Source organism: Nicotiana tabacum, chromosome 16, assembly GCF_000715075.1.
Source record: "Nicotiana tabacum cultivar K326 chromosome 16, ASM71507v2, whole genome shotgun sequence".
NCBI lineage: Eukaryota > Viridiplantae > Streptophyta > Magnoliopsida > Solanales > Solanaceae > Nicotiana > Nicotiana tabacum.
The window spans coordinates 118,150,106-118,174,982 of record NC_134095.1 but is presented as its reverse complement, the minus strand read 5'-3'; the positions used below and the strand labels follow the sequence as shown (position 1 = coordinate 118,174,982).

At 38.9% G+C, this 24,877-nt stretch overlaps 1 protein-coding gene across 1 annotated transcript; it reads left to right on the top strand.

Annotated features, from left to right (window-relative positions):
• The first annotated feature begins 14,172 nt into the window (after nucleotides 1-14,172).
• On the top strand, nucleotides 14,173-17,569 carry LOC107769757 (F-box/kelch-repeat protein SKIP11-like). The gene is made up of 2 exons (XM_016589000.2): nucleotides 14,173-14,765; nucleotides 15,653-17,569. The coding sequence occupies exon 2, from the start codon at nucleotides 15,748-15,750 to the stop codon at nucleotides 17,074-17,076; it is 1,329 nt and encodes a 442-aa protein (XP_016444486.1). The 5' UTR covers nucleotides 14,173-14,765; nucleotides 15,653-15,747; the 3' UTR covers nucleotides 17,077-17,569.
• Nucleotides 17,570-24,877: the final 7,308 nt, after the last annotated feature.

Genomic DNA, 24,877 nt, shown 5'->3' with positions numbered 1-24,877 from the left:
CAGGGGTAAATATTTTTTACTCGTTTTAATTATATTTTGTGATTCCATCTTCAATATTTGGTAATTAATTGGTGATTTTGAAAGAGAAATTGGGGTTTTTTCTAGCTTTTCTAAAGTAAATTTTTGAGTTTTGAACATCAATTAGGAGTTGAATTTGAGTGAAATTAGTATGGTTCGACTCGTAATTGAATGGGTTATCAAAATTTGTAAGTTTTGTTGGGGTTCGAGCTGCAAGGATGGGTTATCAGACATATTATGTTGTTATGCATGTGACCACACCGGGCAGATTGTGTTGATATGCATATGACCACGCTGGGGCAGATTGTGAAATAGCATGTGACCACGCTGGGTGGATCCATCATATTGAGCCTATGACCACGCCAGATGAATTATAATATTGATCATGTGACCATGTCGGGTGGATTATGATATTGAGCCTGTAACTACGTCGGGCTGGTAGCACATTGAATTGGTTGTGCTTGCGTGTGGATAAAGATTCATCCCCCTAGGGTCGCCCTCTCATATTTCTTTCTTGATGGTGTACTCACGGATTGTGAGAAACAAATGGATTTTTGGTTGATGTGAGCTCTAGGAGAGCTGGTTATTATATTTGAATCGGGTTGCACACTACAATAGGCCTTATTGGCTTATTGTTAATAGATCAGATTGTGGTCCCCAATAGACTGATATTTCGTTATTGCATTTGATCGTTACTTGAAATTTCCATGAATGTTTTCCTAATTTACTTGCATATCTTCTTTATATGCTGGATTGTTGACTGAGTAGAACACTTTAAAAATAAAGAATTGTGAGCATCATAGTGGTTTTACCTCAAATTTCCTAATTTGATCATATATTTGTTCTATACTTGTTGAAATTAATAAATGTACAGGTGTTGGTGAATATCATTCATAGTTCTTTCTTCTTTTACCTCGCCGATATTAGTTAGGATATTTATTGAGTACATGAGATTGGTTGTACTCATACTACACTTCTGCACCTTGCGTGCAGATCTTTGAGTTGTTACTATTGTGTGTGGCAGGAGCTGACATTGAAGATGTACCAGTGTTCCAATTATGGATATCACTTGTCCTTGGTAGCTTTATATTCGAATTATGTTCATGTACATTCCAAACATATATTGCAATTATTTTAATTCAGTTTTGTAAATCTATGTCTTAGTAGCTCATGACTTATACTACTAGTCCTTCGTTTTCTATACAAAAGTTCAGTTATTTCATCATTTATTTCTCATTAATCTCATTTGGATTATGTTATTGTTAACTAGCTTACCTAACGGGTTGAGTTAGGTACCATCGCCACTAGTTGGATTTTAGGTCGTTACAAGGGTCGAAGTATCCAAGTCTAAAATCAACACAGAAATAGTTTTCTCTCAGTCATGAGCATCTGGAAAGTCCTGGTCTAAGGCGAGGTCTAGACCTGTCAAGGCTTGGTATAAAGCAAGCTCTAATCCTCGTGAGGCTTGGTGGGGCGTGAGATTTTGGTCGCCCTGGGTCAAGTGGCGCGGGACCTGGGGCCTCGTCTCATCTTTGACTTGGGGAGATTTTCCTTTCGTGCTCTATTCTTGTATTTTCATTATTATTTTGTTCAACTTTCCTTTTACTTTGTGTTCAAATGGTCCTACACATAAAATCAGCTTAATTAAGCTCAAACGTCGCACATTCTATCATTAAGGAACCAAAATGTAAGATAAGTAATGCAATAAAGATATAGAAATATCTCCAAACATCACCATGCCATACTTAAACATTGCTCGTCCTCGAGTCAACCAATAATTTACTATATCCTTGAGCACCTTACGACTTAGCACATTCAAAATATACTACACCTATGACCATATTTTATAACAACAATTAAGCTCTAGGATATGCATTTCAACACACACTTCCCATAACTCATGCCATACTTCGAAAATATTCAAAATATAGACAACATGTCCATAACAATCCTAGACTCAAAAATTGACTCAGTGTCACAATGCACTCAAGGCTTGAACACTCAACATTGTAGAGAAGTCTAGTAATGTTATATACCCCTCATGAACCCATGTGCCTTCACAACAAAATCAAGGAGAGTAAAAAACCTACACATTTAAATCTCATGCTCAAATATAGTTTAAGGACTCACACATATAAAGAAAATTACTCACCCTAAAAAAAAGTCACATGCATACAAAAGGTATCATAGAGTTGCTCATTATGTACACTTTGTACTAATGTAGGATTGCTTGGGATTAAAGTCAATCAGGACTTTGTCAAGGTTGCAATATGGTCTAAGAGACGCGCAGGATATATTTAGGAATATTGACTAACCCTCCTAAGAATTTTAATACATTATATAATAACTTTAGGCGCACTTTCTTCAACCCAGCTTCAATTTCACAAACAAGATCACCCCTAAAATATTTCCTCTTTCTTTAAGCACTAATTCTATTTAGAACTCACCAGCAAGAACAAGATATATTATTTCTCTTTATACATATTTTTCTCTCATTTTTTAACTTATTCTTTTCTAACATTTCTCTTGTACTTTGTACTCCTCACTAGTCGTGTATTTCTTAAGATACAAGTGCACGTTTCTTAATTTCATTGGTTTCACTCAACCATTACCCAAGTTCCCTCCTTACTTCTTTCTAGTGCTCATTTTACACTTTAAGTACTTTAAGAGGTAAAAGGATCAAAACAATATTAATTAAGAACAAAAAGATATAAGCTTAAATGTGGATGCCAAAAAAAAGGTTTATATAATCAAAAGGGCTAACTGGAGATAATTTTATTTGTGATAAGCAATGTCACTACCCAATTTCTACCATAGGTCGTGATGGCGCCCAAAACTGTCATTAGGCAAGCTAACAATTAACCAACACGCCGTTCGATTCTGCGTAATACATTTTAGTACAAGTGATAAAATAAATAAGCGGAATCGCTCTTATTTTATAGTAAAATACTGATATTATCTTTAAGGCTTGAATGTGGTCGAAATATAAATACAAAGATCAAACAGAAATGCAACCAAAAACAAAAATCTGAATTCCTAAAACCTGATTTTACAAGTGGACGAGCATTTACTGGAATATACTATACTACTACGATAATTGTCTAGAATAGGAAATGGACAGAGAATAGTAAATGAAAAGGACAAGAAATCCGTGTGTTGCGAATCGTAACATGGGATGCAACTCACCACAAAGTCTCCTTAGCAGTTGCGCCTATGCGCCTAAATTATCACCAAATGTACCTGTCTCAGTACCTGCACATCTAGTGCATAAGTATAGTATGAGAATGTAAATTAACACGTACTGGTAAGTATGAAAAAGTAGTGATTAGAGTCGACATCAACATTTAGTAATGGTCCAATAACAATGTACATAAAAGTAGACAGGAAAGAAACACAACAAGTGGTAACAAAACAGATAAATATAAATAACATAAAATGCCCATTTAGGGTTCCTGCTGGGAAATTGCTTGGGTTTATTGTGAGTCGCCGAGGAATAGAACTAGATCCATCAAAAGTCAAAGCCATTCAAGAATTGCCACCGGCAAACAACAAGAAGGATATGCTGAGTTTCTTGGGGAGGCTCAACTATATCAGTCGATTCATAGCACAGTCTACAGTTATTTGTGAGCCAATCTTTAAGATGTTAAAGAAGGATGCCGCTACCGAATGGACTGATGACTGCCAAAAGGCCTTCGACAGAATCAAGGAGTACCTGTCGACACCACTAGTTTTAGTCCCACCCGAGCCAGGTAGTCCCTTATTATTCTATCTTGCAGTGTTAGATGGAGCATTCAGCTACATTCTGGGGCATCATGATGAAACGGGGAGGAAAGAGCAGGCCATTTATTATCTCAGTAAGAAGTTTACCCCGTACGAGGCCCGATATTCTCCGTTGGAGCGCACCTGTTGTGCTTTGACCTGGGTAGCTCAGAAGCTGGGGCATTACTTCTGTGCCTATACTACATATCTCATATCAAGGATAGATCCTTTGAAGTACATCTTTCAGAAGCCCATGGCCACTAGCAAGCTAGCCAAGTGGCAAATCCTGTTGAGTGAGTTTGACATTGTCTACGTAACTCAGAAAGCAGTTAAGGGACAAGCACTGGCAGACCACCTTGCTGAGAATCCCGTGGATGGAGAATACGAACCCCTGAAAACGTATTTTCCTGATGAAAATGTATCTTTCATAGGAGAAGACATCGCAGAATCCTATGACAGTTGGAGAATATTTTTTGATGGAGCAGCAAATTTCAAGGGAGTTGGCATAGGAGTAGTCCTACTATCAGAAACCAGTCAGCATTATCCGGTGTCTTCCAAACTCAGGTTCCCGTGCACCAACAATATGGACGAGTATGAAGCCTGCATCTTAGGACTCAAAATGGCCATTGACATGAACGTGCAAGAGCTGCTAGTAATTGGAGATTTAGACCTGCTTATACATCAGGTACGAGAAGATTGGGCAACCAAGAACTCCAAGATACTCCCGTATCTGCATCATGTACAGGAATTGAGAAAGAGGTTCACAAAGACGGAATTCCAGCATGTTCCCAGAGTCCAGAAGGAGTTCGCTGATGCATTGGCTACCCTGTCATCTATGATACAACATCCAGACAAACATTTCATTGATCTCATTCCAGTAAAGATCCATGGTCAGCCAGCTTATTGTGCCCATGTTGAAGAAGAAGCAGACAGAAAACCTTGGTTTCATGATATCAAGGAATATTTGGCAAAAGGAGAGTACCTAGAGCTTACGAATCCTACACATAAACGCACACTTCGAAGGTTGTCCAACAACTTCTTCCACAACGGAGGAATCTTGTATGGGAGGACTCCCGATCTAGGACTATAAAGATGTGTTGACGCAAAGGAAGCATCCAGACTACTAGAGGAAATTCATGCTGGGACTTGCAGTCCACATATGAATGGTTTTGTCTTAGCAAAAAAGATACTTCGGGCTGGTTACTTTTGGATGACCATGGAAACGGACTGCATCCAGTATGTCCGGAAATGCCAACGCTGTCAGATACATGCAGACATGATAAAGGTACCTCCAAATGAGCTTAATGCAACAAGCTCACCCTGGCCATTCGCCGCTTGGGGGATGGATGTTATTGGACCAATCGATCCTACCGCTTCCAACGGACACAGGTTTATCCTGGTAGCCATCGATTACATCACCAAGTGGGTAAAAGTAGCATCATACAAAGCAGTGACTAAGAAAATTGTGGCAGACTTTGTCCGCGACCGCATCGTTTGTCGTTTCAGAATTCCGGAGTCAATCATTACTGATAATGGTTCCAACCACAACAACGACTTGATTAAAGATATATGTGAAACTTTCAAGATCATACACAAGAATTCCACAGCCTACAGGCCTCAAATGAATGGAGCTGTAGAGGCCGCCAACAAGAATATCAAGAAGATATTAAGGAAAATGATAGAGAAGCATAAACAGTGGCACGAAAAGTTATCATTTGCTCTATTAGGGTATCGCACCATACTCCAACATCAACCGGGGCAACCCCCTATATACTGGTTTACGGTACAGAGGCTGTCATTCCTGCCGAAGTAGAAATTCTTTCCTAAGGATCATACAAGAAGCTGAGCTCGACGACGCGGAGTGGGTAAAAAGTCGTTATGAGCAACTAGCCCTTATAGACGGAAAGAGAATGAATGCAGTTTGTCATGGTCAACTCTATCAGAACAGAATGTCCAGAGCCTTCAATAAAAGAGTCAAACCAAGACAGTTTATACCGGGGCAGCTGGTGTTAAAGAAAATTTTCACGCATCAAGATGAAGCCAAAAGGAAGTTCTCTCCCAACTGGCAGGGTCCATACATGGTTCACTGGGTTTTAATAGGAGGAGCCCTCATACTTGCAGAAATGGACGGAGAAGTCTGGCCAAAACCGATCAATTCAGATGCAATCAAGTGCTACTATGTGTAATCTTTATGTTTTCCTTATATGATGTAAATTGAACTACGCCTGACCTGATTCTCGTTTAAGAAGGGATACGTAGGCAGCCCTATGGGTTCAATCACAATGCAATAAAAATTTCATTTCCCCCTGCAATTGGAAATTGGGGCAGAATTTTGAGGAGGACCCTCAAAATTCCAAAGTAACTTCAGCCGATCGCCGCACGAGCAACAGTCAGAAACGTCAACCCATCAAATTGGGGCAGAATTTTGAGGAGGACCCTCAAAATTCCGTAGCAAGAGAGAGGTTGCAATGTCCCGAACCACATCACAGTCGTCGGTTCATCTAAAAATTATTTTAATCATACACTTATGTCATATCTTTACAAAATCATGCAGGTTTATTATCGAAACTACTTTGTTTAGCAACGCTACCCTAATGATACAAGAGGTATCACCAGGATCAAAGACGAACAATTCAAGCAAAGCCAGCGTGGACATGAACTAACCTTCCCCTTACAAAACTCACGATTTTTTTTGGATGCAGGCGCCAGAATTGCAAAATCATTAAACGTGTTGTACGCCCGTGGAACAAACCTTGTTCAAGAATACGACTCTCTGAACCGTTGCACTTGAAATCATTTGCTATCAGCATACACCAGTGGTGTCCCATATGTCACAATGCTCCTAGTAATCACAACACCGCAATTTGCTATCAGCTAAGAAAACTCTACTGCCACTGGTTATTTTATCTCTTGCATAAGGCTACCATTCTGCCTTCCGAGACTAAACGTTGTCTCCATCTGCATCTGCATTCTTGCATAAGGCTACTATTCTGCCTTCCGAGACGAAACGTTGTCGCTATCTACATCTGCATTCTTGCATAAGGCTACTATTCTGCCTTCCAAGACTACACGATGTCTCCATCTGCATCTGCATTCTTGCATAAGGCTACTATTCTGCCTTCTAAGACTAAACGATGTCTCCATCTACATCTGTATTCTTGCATAAGGCTACTATTCTGCCTTCCGAGACTAAACGTTGTCTCCATCTGCATCTGCATTGCATAAGGCTACCATGCTGCCTTTCGAGACTAAATGTTGTCTCCATCTGCATAAGGCTACCATTCTACCATCCGAGACTAAATGCTGTCTCCATCTGCATTTCTGTATAAGGCTACCGTTCTGCCTTCCGAGGTTAAGCTCTACCTCCATCTGCATTCGCACCTTTGCATAAGGCTATCATTTTGCCTTCCGAGGCTAGGCTCTGCCTCCCATTTTCTTCAAAACTACGCATTATTTATTTTGCTTTTCTTATGGGCTAAGCTCTGCCCTTCAATTCGCAAGACTAAGCTCTGTCTTGTCCACATCATACTACTGCATCTTTCATGGGCTGAAATATCGCCAACTCATCCGAAGGCATCATCGTTTGGAGGCACCATCTTCATAGCCCGAGAACACCATGTCATAGCCTGAAGATCTCTTTCAATCTTTTGCATATCATTATTCAAAGGCGTCATGGTTCGGAGGCACCATCCTTATAGCCCAAGAGCATTATTTCATCGCCTATGAATCCTTTATCATACGCTTCATGTCCCATGACATCATGGTCTAAGGACATCATCCTAACCGTCCAAAGACAACATTCATGGTCCGACGGGAATTTGCATCATGTTTAAATTTATGCCCAGTATATGCTTGTATTGTTCCTAATCGCAGGTAAACCGGCAGGCAACGACCATCCTGCCAGGAGAGATCCCACTCCAGTTCCCGCAGCCATATCAAACCTAACCATTCCCGCAAGTTGTCCACTCACCCCGCCCTAGATATTGCGTCCGTTTTTGAAAAGTCTCCATCGGCATACTCCGCCGACGGATCCCGAACTACATACGACCTGATTCCTGTAAAACCAGGGATATGTAGGTAGCTCAGAAGCTAGAGTGCAGCCTAAATCTCCTCAAACCATTCTGCTCGGTCAAAATTAGCCCTCATATCTTTACCCGACAACTCTTTCATCTTTCCCGAGTAAAGAGGGACAGTTGTTGATACCCAATTTTTCTCTATATATTTTTAATATGTAAATACTTTCAAAATAGCATATATATTTATATATAAGCATGTCCAAATGTTTTATTATTTTTCCATAATTTTTAAAGGTTTAAATTGATTTTTTTTCCCTTTTTATCCATAAAATCTCTATAATTATTTCCAAATTATCATTTTTAATAATTCATTTATTGGATTTTTTATAATTATACCAAAATATAGCTAAAATAATTTTTAGATATTTTTACAAATTCATTTAGTATTTTTAAGGCTAAATTGCACATAATTGCAATATTGGCCATTTTAAAGTTTAATTGTGTCTTATATTCATAAAATTGAGGCTTGTATTTTTAAATTGTTAATTGCGTGTTATAAATTGTTGTATCCCTTTTAATTTAGTTGTTAGAAATTATTTACTATTTCTAAATTGGGGAAAAGAGGGGCGCGACACTAACGTTGATGGTTTTGCATGGTCACACTCGGATATGACAAGTATCCCACTAGAGGTAGTCGTGCACTTGCGAAGCCTGGACACGAGCTTCCCTCCGATAAGGCAAAAGAAACGTCCGATTGTCTAGGCCAAAAAGAGGTTTGTTAAGGAAGAGGTAACTCGATTACTTGACAACGGTTCAATCCGAGAGGTACAATATCCTGACTAGTTAGCTAATATAGTTGTGGTTCCGAAAAAGAACAACAAGTTCCGAATGTGCATAGATTATAAAGATTTGAATAAGACATGACCTAATGACTCATTCACATTACCATACATTGATCAAATGATTGATTGCAACGGCCGAGCACGAGTTAATGAGTTTCCTAGATGCCTATTCCAGGTACAATAAAATCAAGATGAATGCGGAGGATCAGGAAAAATTTAGCACATATTATTATAATGTGATGCCCTTCGGGCTTAAAAGTGTCGCATCCACTTATCAGAGGCTCGTGAACAAGATGTTAGAAAAGCAAATAGGTAAACAATGAAAGTGTATATAGATGACATGTTGGTCAAGTCTTTGGATGCATGTGATCATTTAAAGCACCTCCAAAGACCTTCGATATCTTAAGGATGCATAACATGAAGCTCAACCCGAAAAAGTGTGTGTTTGGGGTTGGCTCCGGTAAGTTCTTGGGTTTCTTGGTCTCACATAGAGAGATTGAGGTAAATCCTGATAAAACCAAAGCCATCGAAGACATCCCGGATCAGCTAACGAGCATAAAGGAAGTACAGAGGCTAACCAGAAGATTGGGCGCATTAAGCAGGTTCATCTCTCGATCCTCGAACAGATGTCATCATTTCTTCTCACTTCTGAAGAAGAAAAACAATTTCGAATGGACTCCACAATGTCAGCAGGCCTTGAACAACCCAAAATGTTATCTATCAAGCCCCATGCTACTATAAAAACTAAGGGAAGGTAAACAATTGCTAACATACCTAGAAGTCTCGGAAGTAGCAGTAAGTGTCGTTCTAGTTCGGGAGGACTAATATACACAATTTCCTATCTATTATGTTAGTAAAATTTTGTTAGGAGAAGAGACACGTTATCTGCACCTCGAAAGCTAGCCTTAGCTCTCATAGTCGCCTCTCAAATGCTCAGGCATTATTTTCAGTGCCACCCAATAGCTGTTGTGACAACCTTCCCCTTGCGGAATATTCTTCACAAGACTGAGTTGTCAGGCCAGTTGGCCAAATGGGCAGCCTAAGTTAGTGAGTTCGATACTACAGGCCTCGGATGGATCAGGACGCAAAGAGGTTCGTGCAAAAATACGACAAATGCCAACGCTATGCATAGTTGGTACACCAGCCGACAGAAATCTTACATTCGGCACTATCCTTGTGACCATTTATGAAATGAGGGATGGATATAGTTGGCCCACTGCCACCGGATCCCGGAAAGGTAAGATTTCTTTTAATTTTAACCGATTACTTCACTAAATGGGTTAAAGCAAGTCCTTACCAAAAGATCGGTGAGCACAGAGTGATCGACTTCCTATGGAAACACATAACTTGCCGGTTCAGAATACCGAAGGAGATTGCCTGCGATAACGGACCATAGTTCATATGCTCTAAAATCATAAAATTTCTTGAAGATTTGAAAATTATTAGAATTACTTCCTCACCATACCATCCAAGCGCCAATGGACAGGCAAAGTCAACCAACAACATGATTATCCAAAACCTAAAAAAGAGGTTAGAAGCTGTTAAAGGCAAGTGGCCCCAAGAATTACCGGGAGTGCTATGGGCATACCAGACAACGGCAAAGTCAAACACGGGGGATATGCCTTTCTCTCTTGTATATGGCGTGGAAGCTCTGATCCTAGTAGAAGTAGGGGAGCCAACCTTACGGTTTTCCCAAGCAAACGAAGAAACGAATAATGAGGCATTGCTGGTGAAACTGGATTTGCTTGATGAACGCAGGGACTTGGCACACGTAAGGATGGTGGCTCAAAAACAAAGGATGGAAATATACTATAATGGGAGAGCCAATTTTCATTACTTCAAAATCGGGGATATGGTTTTGAGGCAAGTGACTCAGAACACTCGAGAAATCAACACTGTGAAGTTGGGTCCGACATGGGAAGGTCCCTACCGGATTTTGGCTGCCACCCATAAAAGGTTCGTATGAGCTGAAAAATCAAGATGGAGTCAAATTTCCCAGCAGTTGGAACGTGACTCACCTCAAAATATATTACTGCTGATGGATGCTATCAATGCTAAAAGTATGTACTACACTTTTTCCTTTCGACCAGTTTTTGTCTCAATCGGGTTTTTCTAGTAAGGTTTATAACGAGGTAGCAATGGAAAGCATACTACGAGAGGAGCGACATCGGAAAAGACCTTTAAATGACAAGGTATTGAAATGATAAAACACTACGGGATGATCAAATAATATTCGGCTCGATGGCAAGCTTTTAATAGGAAGCTAAGCTTGCCATCGAACCAAAGATTATTCAACCGTTCACAAGTGCTTTACCCAATGGAGCAAGACTTCCAGTATTCCAATTCGCATACTTCGCATTCGAACACTATATGATATGAGGATAAGGCAATAGTGAATTGTCACAACAATTAGGGACTATGAGAACCGGGAACAATAATGTCTCGTCGGGCCCATGCACTATATGACCAGCCCCGTAGAAACAAGTTGTACAAGTTAGCCATATGTATTGGCAGTTTCTTTTTTTTAGCAAATGAATGATTATGTACTTTTGAAGACATAAGGAATAAAATAAAATCCTTTTATTTTTATCTTATTTCTTGTCCAAACGATGAGTTAATTTTATCATTTAAAAGTTAACAAAAAACATCAAATGCTTGTGCTAGAATGAACAGGAGACGTCCTCTTCAAAAGCACTGTAAACATAAGCGGCCCCTCTCTTATGAAACGCTCATAGTAATGGGTTGCTTCCGAAAGAGTTTATGCCCGGAACAAAGACCTATTAGATGAAAATACACCTGAAGACTTATTTAATTCGATGCAAAAAGAATAAACTTTGCACAATACTTAAGCAAAACTCTTCTTTATTTATCAAAATTCCAAACGGCATAAGTACCAAAATGCAAACGAAAACAACAAAACAAAAGAAGAAAAAATCTAAACATTATCACCGCCCGAACTCGGGGAGAGAGAGGCATCTACGCCCCCTCCTCCCCTCGAGGAAATTTGCAGATTAGCCATCGGTTCAGGCCTTGGGCCTTGATCTTCATTCTCTTCAGCTTCATCCTCAGTTCCCGAATACTCGGAACCAATTCTCGAAGAGTCAGTTGCGGAAGGTTGAGCAGGGAGACGTTCTCAAGAAGGTAACTTCAGCGCTCGCTTTGGCCTCTTCTAAGGTTTTCCTCCTCATATGATACATAGCATATGTCTTTTCGAACATGGGGGAATCCTATTGGAATTGGAGCTTTGACTTAAGCTTGTCAACCTCGACTTGAAGTCCATTCCTCTCGGACCTTATGGTGCTGAAGCTACAATCAAGATCATAGATTGTGGATATGTGAAGCCAGTTTTTCTCCATGATCTTCTTAAACCTCTCCTCCATCCTGGCCCTCTTCTCCTCGGTGACGTTAGCCGCTTTGGTTTTGGAGCTCAAGGCTGCTTCCAAATTATTCACTCATTTAATGGAGGTAGACTTGCACTCGGCAGGAACAAGCATAACATCTTAAACTTTAGCCCATTTAGTCTTAGCCTCTTTAAATTGTACATGCAACTGAGTGGCTTCTTGGATAAGGGCCATCACTTCATGTTCGCTTGTTGCAACCGGGCCTCAAGATCACCGGCCTCAACAGCCTTTGCCTCCAGCACTGGGAGGCGAGCAACAAGTTGGTCTCTCTCGGCCAATAGTTGATCTCGCTCAGAGGCAAGTCCTTGCTTATCAAGGATTAATCTCTGCAGGCCCTCAGAAGCAAGGAAGTTTGCATGTGAAAACAATATCAAGGTTAGAAATCCCATTGTAGCAGAAAGATAGAAAATGAATGTTAAGAAATCAAGTATCGTAAACGAATGTTAAGAAAGCAAGTATCATATCGCTGCCACATCATGCATGGCATTATTCAACAAATACTCCCCCGAAAGGGAGCGTATCTTCCTTTTATCTTTCTCTGAACCAACGACTTCAGGTAGTTGGCAAGCTCCACCGGTCTAGATAGCAGAAGGCACTCCTTCGAAACAGAAAGAGCAACACTCGTCCTTCCTTGGGGATCTATGGAAGGGAGTGAGTACGTATTCCCCAAGTCCCTATGGACAGGAGAACGGGGAGGAGAAACATTCCTCTCTCAGGCATTTGCCGCTAGTAGAGGAGATGCAGTGGGTGTAGGTGATGAAGATATGATTGGTGTAGAGAGGTGTGAAGTTGTTGGCGTTGAAGGTTGAGAAGCAACTGCAATGGGAGCAACGTTGGCTATTGGTTACTCATCAACTGAAGGCAGGAGAGGCCCGGGTCCGAACTCCTTGTACTAGAAACAATAACATGGACATGTCATTAGGAATTTGCATTGTCTACCAGGTCCATTTTGACCCAAAATGCTTAGGCCTCTTCTTGGTCGGTTCTAGAAGCTCTCCCGGTTGAGCTGATGAAGATTGTCTTCTTCTTTGAAGGGAAACCTCCTCATCACTAGCATCCCCTTCGTCTTCAATGACCACTGTGACCGTGGTCGGCTCGGTCGTGGCCTTCTTCATTTTCTTATTTTTAGTCCCAGCAGAGGAAGAACGTCGCCTTTTTGGTTGTTGAATCGTGGAGAAACACGTGTTCAGGGTATTAAATGTGAGAAGACGTGTGTCCTATCAAGCGTCAGAGACTGCTAAGAAGTTTTTCAGAAGATTTCCCACCAAGAAAGGGATCTTCACCAACTTTCCGGTGACACAAAGATGTGCCACCGAAAATCAAGGGGACTATATGTATAGGGTAAAACTGATTTATATTAAATTATCGAATGGTAGTGCTATACGTGGAACCGAAAATAGGCAGAAGATAAATCAAATAACGACCAGTACCGGGAACAACAGTTGCCATTGGCATCGGATGGACCCTAAAAGGAGCACAATCAACGTGAGTGGATTGAATGTTTGTCACCGGATGTTATTCAATGAAGAATATTCCCTAGCATTAAATGGACAGCCGTTGCAAGAAATATTTGCATTCATGACTTATCGTTACATATTATTCAATGGCCCCTTTATTGTCATTTAAGAGGGATTTGATCCTAGGCTCTTGTTTTCCTATGTATAACTATAAATAGTAGTTCTAACAGCCATTGTAGGCACTGGAAATTCTTGGCAAAACTTATGCTACATTCCATTCTCAAGCTAAATAAAATAACTTTACTTTCTTTTTTGCATTGTTCTTATTTCTGTCCTCTGAGGCATTGCTCCCAGAACCAGGCTTGTCACTTCTTTCGATTTTAATCGCTAAATTTTATTTTTAATCTAGTTTATATATAATCTTGGATCAAATCAGTTCGCTTATCTATAGACCACGTAACAAATTCAAATATACCGTTTTACAAGTAAATCGAATCTTTACAAAATAGGCGACTGTATATACTGTTTATTTTTTCTCACTGGTACACAGATATTACACATCGATTATACATGATTATTCACATATTGTATATGAGTTGTATATTATTGGCCATCTATTCTTAGTTTAAAAGGTGGATGGGTGGCTATTAACCTTAATTCGTCTATTCTTTTTTAAGATACACCTAAATTGAAAGGGAGGGAAGTATGTATTAAGCCAATAGAAAAGGCTGAATCAAACAAAAACAAACAGTTACGAAAAGAACAAAGGAACCATAAAAAATATGAAAAGAAGAACTGAAGAAGAGAAACTCTACTAAGCTGTAGGGTTCCACAACCTTCTTCCTCCACGCTTATCCTTTCTTTCTCTTTCTCTGCGTATACACTGTATTTTATATGCATAAAATGGTAAAAACATATGCATAAACACATATCCAGCTGTCTATGTCTAAGTATGTAAACAACTGTTCTTTGGAATGAATAGTATTTATTTTTTTAGTATTAATTATATTTATTTAGTAGTTGACAATAAAATAGTAGAGAGATAATAGCGTCCTCTGAAGATTATGCCCCAAAGCAGAAGCCAAAGTCTACTTTGATTGCACAGAGAACCCCAAATTACAAAAGGGGAAAAAATAAAAAAACTACAGGCCCCCTTATACACAGAAAAACACACACATACACACACAGAGAGTAGAATTTTAACCTGAAGATGTATACATAGAGAAAGAGGGAGAGAGAACAGATTGTTCTTCTCACATGAATCCAAATCAGGTACTCCTTTTCTAATCCATAAGTTTTATAATGTTTTCAGTCTGTTTTTATTTTAATTACTAGTATTATTTAAGCCTTTTCTGTTTGCTATTTTTGTAAGCATGATAAAGAGATCTATTCCGATTACTATGATTGAAAAGAATGCTTGAAGTTTTGGTTTTGATTAATGGTGTTTGGGGAATTTGAGTTATTGGGTGTTTTCTGATCTGAATTAAGAGATCTCGTTTTTGGCGAATTCAATTATGTTAAAGAATCTACTGACTTCTTCAGTTATAATATGTATTGAAAAACTGAATCTTTGTTAGAAGTCAGTTATATGGATTGTTTTTCTTTGTTCTTGCAAAGCTAATTTGTTCGAAAGTTTCAACTTTTTGGGTGCTTTTGATTCCAAGTCTGTCATTTCTGGCGAATTCAATTCTACTGACTTCATCAGTTGTAGTATGTATTGAAAAATGGAATCTTTGTAAGAAGTCACTTAATCTGGATTGTTGTTCTCTGTTCTTGTATGCTCATTTGATTAAAAAGTTCAATGTTTAGGTATTTCTTATTTCTGGTGAATTTGATTGTCTTTGAGGGTCTACTGGCTTCTGCAGTTATGATATGTATCGAAGAATCGAATCTTTTTAAGAGTCACTTTATCTGGGTTATTATTCTTTTGTTCTCAAAATAAATGAGGGGTCCTAGATTTACTTTTATCCTTTTCTCTTGTGAAGGTTCTTTGCATTTGTTCTCAAAATAAATGAGGGGTCCTAGAGATTTCTTTTCTTGTGCTTTGATGAGGGAGAATTTTGTCGCTCAGTTTTCCTGTTAGTTTCTTAGAATTCAATAGGTTTCTGTCGAATTCTAATTGGGAATTTTCTGGTTGCCGTGTCAATTTTCTTCATTAGATATCAGTTTGGTGAGGAAGAGCATAAGGTTGAGAATTCAGATCAAAGTTAGGCTGTGGTACTGGTGCTTCTTTTCAGGGCTGAACCTGGACGACATGTTGGAAGACAGGTCTTGTTTGGTACCGAGGGATTTTCCTAGAGAAAGCAACTGGGCAGCTTGCATGAATTACAGCCTTGATAGGATTGAAATTCAGCACGGTAAAAGGCCATTGGAAAATAATCACGAGAACGAAGTTGTGCAACGCAAGTTGCCAAAGCGATCTGTTGCTCTCAATGAAGAAGTGGTTATATCCTTAGGCGATGCTTCAGTATCACCAGCTGACGAAGCTAGTAATCAGCGTCATGCTGCAGATAATTCTGAATCAAGTTCTCTTATTCTTGCCATTGGCCGTGACAACTCCATTAGCTGTCTCATTCATTGCTCCAGGTCTGATTATGGAGCTATTGCATCTTTGAATAGTAGCTTTCACTCATTAATTAGGAGTGGGGAGCTTTATAGATTGCGGCGGCAACATGGTGTGGTTGAGCATTGGGTTTATTTTTCTTGCCAGCTACTGGAATGGGAAGCTTTTGACCCTAGTCGCCGTCGTTGGATGCATCTACCATCAATGAATCCCAATGAATGCTTTGTGTTCTCTGACAAGGAGTCTTTGGCAGTTGGCACAGAGCTTCTTGTGTTTGGAAAGGAGATCTTGTCACATGTCATTTATCGTTACAGTATACTGACAAACACTTGGTCATCCGGAATGCAGATGAACGCACCGAGGTGTTTGTTTGGATCTGCCAGCCTTGGGGAGATTGCCATTCTAACTGGTGGTTGTGACTCACAGGGCAATATCCTTAGCTCAGCAGAACTTTACAATTCAGAGACTGGAAGGTGGAAGACTCTACCGAGCATGAACAAGCCGCGTAAGATGTGTTCTGCAGTATTCATGGACAGAAAATTTTATGTAATTGGAGGCATTGGAGGAACTGAGTCAAAGCTATTGACCTGTGGAGAGGAGTATGACCTTGAAACAGGAAAATGGACTGAAATCCCGAGCATGTCTCCTGTCCGAGCTGGTGAAGCTAGGGATGATAATATGCCTGCTACATCTGAAGCACCTCCTTTGGTGGCAGTCGTAAATAATGAATTGTATGCTGCTGATTATGCTGACATGGAGGTGAGGAAGTACGACAAGCAAAATAAAACATGGGTTACCATAGGAAGATTGCCTGAAAGAGCAGGTTCTATGAATGGTTGGGGTTTGGCTTTTAGAGCTTGTGGTGATAGGCTAATTGTAATTGGAGGGCCTAGAGCCATGGGTGAAGGGATTATCGAAGTTAATTCGTGGGTTCCAAGTGAAGGACCGCCTCAGTGGAACTTGCTTGGGCGAAAGCGATCTGGTAGCTTTGTGTATAATTGTGCTGTCATGGGTTGCTGAGATATGTGCCGTCCCATGTGTACGATAGCAGTGTTTTTTGCTGATAGATACAGAATTGGTTTCTGAGGCGACATGATCTTGCTAATGGGTAATTTGTCACGACCCTTTTTTTTTCAACCTCTTGTCTTTTTGTCTTTTTATAGTGGTGGAAGATACGGAGGATTACCAAACTAGACTCAAGATTCATCAGAATTATGTTCTTTAGAAGGTCTTGAGTACAATTTTCGTCCTCAAAAAATAATAACTTGAAGGAGGGAGCAGTACTATGATAGTTTCTGGTTAGTGTTTTCTATATCTTCTCTGAAAGAATCAAAGAAATTAGTCTTTTTGGGTTTTTAGTGATTCTTATTTTTCTTGACATAGTTGAGAAGAGAAAGAAGGTTCTGCAATGTTGTTCCTGGGCATCTTACTTTATGTACTAAATACATTTATTCTTGTTAACGGGCTACAGATTAAGCTTACTTCTGAAGTAATTGGTAGCTTTAGATATTTATCACTTGATTTTTTCTACTTTCAGTTTTCATTTGTCTTATTTTGACTTAAGCTTTATTCTTTCAATGGTGATAGATAGTGCATTGAGGGCATCTTTGTTAAATGTCTGATGCTTACATGAAAATTTACCTGTTTTTTTGATCTGTGAAAGAAAGAAAAGATCTTGGCACCAATCACATAGGTTTTGACATTAATTATGTGATTCTTTTTCCATGGATTGAAGAAAATGAAGCTCATAGATGGTAAGCCAGCTTTTATAATTGGTAAAGTTGATTAGGAATTTGAATGCAAAGCTGGCTAATAGTTGGCGCATAGTTGTCACTTCGGCTTTCTCAGAAGCTGTCTAGATTCATTTATAATCAGCAGGAACTTGCCCTTTTGTGTTGAACAAGTGTAAAGTCGATAAATAGGTTATAAACAGATGTTTTGAATGACTATTTGTGAAAAACTACACAAACCCTTATTACCACCAGTTTACGCTTTTTTTGACACCTTTAGACTTGTGAATTTGTGGTTATGTTAGAGATGATTCATGCCAGCACAGACAAAATGGGTGCATGTGCATAAATTAATAGACAGATTTTCTATGTAAACATGCTTGTAAACTTATGTTTGTGTGAGGAATTCTCACAAAGTCCCACAACTGTAGATTATCTTTAGAGACTTAGTGAAGTCGAGTTAACTCTTGGTTGCGGTTGCCATGAGTCGGATATACGATCAGCTGTATACATATGTGTAGATATGTGTTATGAATCCTAGTAATATCTTGTTGCATTGTATTACTGGTTCAGGGCAAATGAAGTCTTTTCTAACAGCTCTCTTCTAAGCACACATTTCTTGGTGTTTTGAAGTGAAAAATATGCCCTCTGGTGTCTTTAGCTTTTTTTTCTCTATTTAATGTCTGGCCTTAGAAAGACAGCGTGCTTCCCCTTCTTTTCAATAGGGATTTTATCTACTTTGTGGCTTCTTTTTAAGTGTTTTTGATTAATGAAAGAATGTAAAACGTGGGAAACTCCTCATCTAAGTTGAAACTCTGGGTGTGTTTGGTATGACTTTCTCATTTTCCACAGTTTGGTTGCACAAAATAGTTTGGAAAATATTTTCCTAGATATCACATTTTCTTGAAATTGGAGGAAAATGACTTCCCTAGAAAAGGTTAGAAAAACATTTTCCAAAAACTCCAATTACTCTCACATCTAACCCCACCCCCTCCAACTTCAATTTTCTGTTTTTTATTTTTATTTTTCTGCACCACCACCCACCCAAACCCGTCAACCCCCCCCCCCCCCCCCCCCCCGTAATTTTTTTTAAAACTTTTTTTTTTGTATCATTCAATTTTTTGTTTTTTCTTTTTTTCTTTTTTTGCACCACCCCCCTCCCCCCGCACGCAGCAAAAAATATTCTTTTTTTTATATTTTCAGTTCTGGTTTTCTCATTTTTTCAGTTTACAGGTTTGAAATTTTACAAGTTACAAAGTTATGAGTTCGGAGGTTTATGTGTTTGGAAGTTTGCGGGTTCGAAAGTTTAGCGGTTCAGAAGTTTATGAAAGTTGTGAGTTTCGAAAGGTTGTTGGTTCGAAAGTTTATGGCTTCATGTTTATTTTATCTAAATTATTTATGAATACTTTTGAGAAGCTATTTTCCTTAATTTGCGTACCAAACACTGGAAAATGAGTAACTTGTTTTCTAAGAAAATATTTTCTTAGAAAATATTTTTCACGGTAAATATTTTCCATTATACCAAACACACCCTCTGTCATAGTTGGTTTTCCGCCGTTCTTGTTTAATGATCTCAGCAGAATTTGTTGGAAATGAATGAAGAAGGGTTAAAAGAAAATAGAAAGAATTGATGTGCAGTTCAGTAGTCGAATTATTGTAGTGAAAAGGTCATAGGTGTAACTCACACGGGTAGTATTTGTTGTTAGAGGGTGTTTGGCTAAGTTTATAAGCTGGTAAAATTGGCTTATAGGTATCTTTTGGCTTATATTTGCGTTTGGTAGATGTGTATTCATTGTTTTTTAGTTGCTACTTTCCCTGAACTGAATAATGTTTCAAATAAAATAAGTTCTCAAGGTGATAATGCCTGTGGGAACTCTATTGCAAATTTTCAGAATTCACTAAGAATAAGTGAATAAAAAAAGCAAGTCTGACACTCACTATTGTTAAATAGTTTATTGGAACACACTGCTCTTCCTCTTTTAATCTTCATTATTTTCAAATTACTTATTTTCATATTTGGTCCATATAAAAGAGTAGTAAAAATAGGTTCTTGAGTAAATGTTGCCTTTTTAGTGGCCATAGCATCGACTCTTCAAGTGCTAATAGATTTAAGATAATGCCCTTTTACCATGTTGTAGCAGGGATCACAAAAACAAGCAATTGCGCAATTATGTTTCAATTCCAAATCGGTTTCGTTGGTTATATCAATTTTTTATATTATTTTGCTCTATCTAGGTTCATTTTGTTAGGAAACTTAATAATAAGCCTAAAGTTTTCGAATCTCGAATTTTGTAACTAGTTGTTAACGCTATCTGGATGTTTGCTTCCCTTATATTGTGTTCTTTAGAGTCTATTTTAGGTCTTTTACACAGTTCCTCAATATATTGTTTTATCTCTATTTTATTTTCTTTTATCACCTTGAATAATTATATTATCACGCCTAACCATCTCGATAGCATCAACATCGACAAAACTAGTGGTTATGGGGATAACATAGTAGCAACTTCCCCCAAATGAGGGTAAAATTCACAAATAACCTCTTTTTAGTCCCTAATTGGAAAATAATCATTGTCTTGTAATTTCAAATTCTACAAATGAACAGAGTTCCACTTGTGAAATTTAAAGCCAAATACGCCCCCCGGCCCCCAACCCAAACCAAAAAAAAAAAACTTGGTTCCAATTTTCATTTAGACACTTCAACTAAGGCAATCACCTATTAAACACTCCAGCACAAAATAAAGTGTATCTATTAAACACAAATGATGATGTGGCACATTTGTGTGAGCTATACCTAAATTAGGCGCGTGAATAATTTTCATCATTTATTTTATTTGTTTCAATATTGCCTTTAGCTACACATATAACAGCCTCCCAAATTCATCGTGTAACCACCAAACCACCACCAATTTTTCATCCATTACTGCCACCATTCACCATCTTTCCCCAAGGTCAGCTGCAACTATGTGACATTCCATTAGAAAAACCCACCATCTACCTACCCCCACTCACCATAATTCAAAGATAAGATTTTAAAATTCAAATGCTAGAATATGAGAATTGTTATACCCCATATTTTTGTAAGTGAAAGTATGACGTAAGTCAGTTGATGTAAGCTCAATGAGATCTTCTTTGAAATTATATAAAGTGATTTAAAGTTGTTACACCCCGTACTTCAGACGTTACTGTCATTATAGGATTATCTAATAAACAAACAACAACCAAGTATAATCCCATTTAGTGGGGTCTAGGGAGGGTAGTGTGTACGCAGACCTTACCCCTACCCTGGGATAGGGAGGCTGTTTCCAAATAGACCCTCGGTATCCTTTCCTCCAAGAACTTCCCACCTTGCTCTTGGGGAGACTCGAACTCACAACCTCTCAGTTGGAAGTGGAGGTTGCTTACCATCAGAGCAACCCCTCTTGTCACTATAGGATTATCTAATGTAAACTCAAAAAGGACGAAATCCTTCTACAAGAATAAGTAAGGTTTACTGAAGTCTTAAGCAAGTTAAGATGAATATGAGACTCGTTAATCATGATTTAAATGAGTTTAAAGTCAAGATATGACTCTATATGATGTTTGGATATGAAATATAAAGTTTGGGAAAAATCGGATTTAAGTTGCGGAAAAACCAACTAAGGATTTGCCTTGTAACGAAGCATTTTGAGCAATATATTTCATGTGTTATATGATGTCATTTTGGGACATATTATATACTGAAATGAAAGTATTGGAACCTAGTTTCCAACGGTCTAAACCATTTATTAATACGACATCGTGGTAGAGAAATATGAATTTATATAGTAGGATCGCCAAGTCACGTCGCCGCACTTCGGAGAAACTGGCAGTTTTATAGGCCAGTTGCGACGCAGTTTTCTCCCAATCTATTGAGAGTTACATGGAGATGTTTATATGGAATTAAAGCCCTATGTGTCTAATTTCCAACACTGCAATCCGTTTGTCAATATGATGTCGTATTAGAGAGATACAAGCGTCCGAAGTTGCACCGCTCAAGCTGCCAAGCAGGCAGCTTACCCACCTACTTGGAGAATTGAGGCGGTGGGCTTATACGTTATCTTCTACCCTGTATATTTCGTTATTATACACAGAAACCTTACATCAAAGCACTCTCAATTTTCTCTAAAAGCTGGTCTAAGATCCCAAAAAGCAAACTAAAGGGAAATCAACTCTAATCATCATCAAATGTGTTAAGGACTACAAGAGAATATTTCTATGATGTTGTAGTGTGATTGAGGGCTATTGTGAGCTAAGTTGAGATAGGGTTTCGAGTTGTAGATGATGTCCAAGGTATGTATAACATTTTCTTGATTGTGCCTAAGGCTAATCTTGTGTTGGTTGTGTTGTTTGAGTGAAAAACCATAAGATAGCACTTGAAAGAACATGAGATATGGTTGTCTCTTTGGTTGGGCTGTTTTGTGGCTAAATATATGGTTTGTGGTGGCTGGAAATTGTGAAAATAATTTGATAATATTGTGGTTGTTGTTGTTAAGCATTTCTAGGTGTTAATTAAGTTGTTTGAAGAAGAAAAGATGAAAAACAAGTGATTGACGGTAAAAATTAAGGTGCTAGACGTATGGGGCTGTTTTGGAAGGCATTTTATGGATGTTTTAAACTAGAAATAATATGGTACATATAAGTATGATGTTCTGAAGGTTGTAAACTAATTTATAAAATAAGAGTTGGATTAAGGGAAATCAGCAAACAATGAAAAGGGAATCAATCAGACCTATTTAGAAGGAATTTGAATCAATCATGAGTTGAAAGCCTTTTTATAGGAAGATTCATCACATATAAAGAGCACACCAACACGTTGAGTTGAAAGAAAATGTTGTGCCATTGCAACATTAGTAGAAAAATCCAGTGTAGGATAGTTTAGCAAAAAGTCTGAATCATATGCAAACACAAATGTCCAAACTCAATTCAGAGACTCGAAGTTGGTCTGAAAGAGTTAGGGGTTCTAAAATAAAAATACTAGTTCAATTAAATCACATAATCAAACTTGGCAGAACCCCCGAATTCTAGGGTTTTCACCTTGAATCAAGTACAGAGATGAGAAGGCAAGTAATCGAAACACGCTCAGAGATTGGATTTAATTGGGTCAAGGGCGGGTAATTTTAGGAATTGGGCTGGGGTTCAATTGGGTTTAATTGGGGTAGAATTTAGGATACAATTGAAATAAGTAGGGCTAGTATTTAAATAGCCACTTTTCCCTTAATTATTTTATAAAAAATAATAAAATAATTTCTGAAAACAAATTAAAGGTATTAAATTAATTAATAATATATAAATATCAAATTAAAAATACTGGCATCAATTTTGTAATCATAAACGCAATTAATTCTTAAAATAAGCTAATATTCCAATTATATGCAATTTAGCTTTAAAATACTAAATAAATTTGTAAAAATGTGCAAAAAATTACCTTAGCTATATTGTGGTATAAATATGAGAGTACAATAGATGAATCACCAAAAATAATAATTTGGGGAATAATTGTTGGTTTTTTACTAATAAAATAGGGTGATAAATTGGTTTAAAAATCTTTTAAAAATTAGGAAAAAATAATAAAACATTTGGACATACTTATATATGCATACATATGCTATTTTGAAAGTATTTTGCATATAAAAATATACAGGGAAAAATTGGGTATCAACACCAGGGAGAGGGTGTTTGGTGCTACTTTTGAGGAGGTTGTAGACATCGCTTGTAAGATTGAGTCAGTTCGTCACCAGGAGCGAGATGAGAGGGAGGCCAAGAGGCCTCGGAGATCTGGTAGTTATGGTGGTGCTCCTTTGAGGGGTCAGTTTCAGCACGGCAGAGGTCGTCCATTCAGACATGCTCAGTCAGCACGCCCAAGTTATCGTGGGGAATCATCGGGTCATGGTTCTCATAGTTCTCATCAGGTCCAGTCATCACTCAGTACCCTTCCAGCTCAGAGTTCATCCTGTGCTCCATCAGTTCAGGGCTCTTCTATGGCAGGTGCATCTGCTAGTAATTCCGGTACTAGGGGTCCCCTTCAGTCCCCCGTCTCCAGCACCCGGGAGTTGCTATGAGTGTGGAGAGATGGGTCATATGTGGAGGCAGTGTCCTCGTCGTCTTGGGGGTTCATCTCTGTAGAGGAGTCAGCCATCGACTTCAGCGCCAATTACTTCACCATCACCCACCCAGCCAGCTTGGGGTGGAGGTCAGTTAGCTAGGGGTCGCTCAAGAGGGGGAGGTCGATCAAGTGGCGGTCAGGCCCATTTCTATGCACTTCCAGCTAGGCCCGATACTATTGCTTCAGACGCCGTGATCACACGTATTGTCTCAGTCTGCCACAGAGATGCCTCTGTATTATTTGATACCGGTTCCACTTATTCTTATGTGTCATCATACTTTGCTCGTTATTTGGATACGCCTCGTGAGTCTCTTGTTTCATCTGTTCGTGTATCTACTCCGGTGGGCGATACTGTTGTTGTAGACCGTGTGTACCGGTATTGTGTGGTGTCTATTGGGGGTCTGGAGACCCGAGTGGATCTGTTATTGTTATGTATGGTAGACTTTGATGTTATATTGGGCATGGATTGGCTATCTCCGTGTCGCACTATTTTGGATTGTCATGCTAAGACAATGACATTGGCTATGCCAGGTGTGCCACGGATTGAGTGGTGAGGTTCGACTGATTATGTTTCCAGTAGGGTAATTTCATTCTTGAAGGCCCAGCGTATGGTTGGGAAGGGTTGTCTTTCATATTTAGACTTTGTGAGGGATGTCGGTGTAGAGACTCCTAGTATTGATTTTGTTCTTATTGTAAGGGATTTTCCCGATGTGTTTCCTGCAGACCTGTCGGGCATGTCACCAGATAGGGATATTACTTTTGATATTGACCTAATGCCAGGCACTCAGCCCATTTCTATCCCACCGTATCGTATGGCACTAGCGGAGTTAAAGGAGTTGAAAGAGCAGCTTCATGAACTCCTTGATAAGGGGTTCATTCGGCCTAGTGTGTCGCCGCTGGTTCTATTTGTGAAGAAGAAGGATGGCACTATGAGGATGTGCACTGATTACAGGCAGTTGAACAAAGTAAC

Excerpts from the sequence above, each read along its gene's own strand:
- LOC107769757 (XM_016589000.2), top strand. The coding sequence starts at position 15,748 with ATGTTGGAAGACAGGTCTTGTTTGGTACCGAGGGATTTTCCTAGAGAA.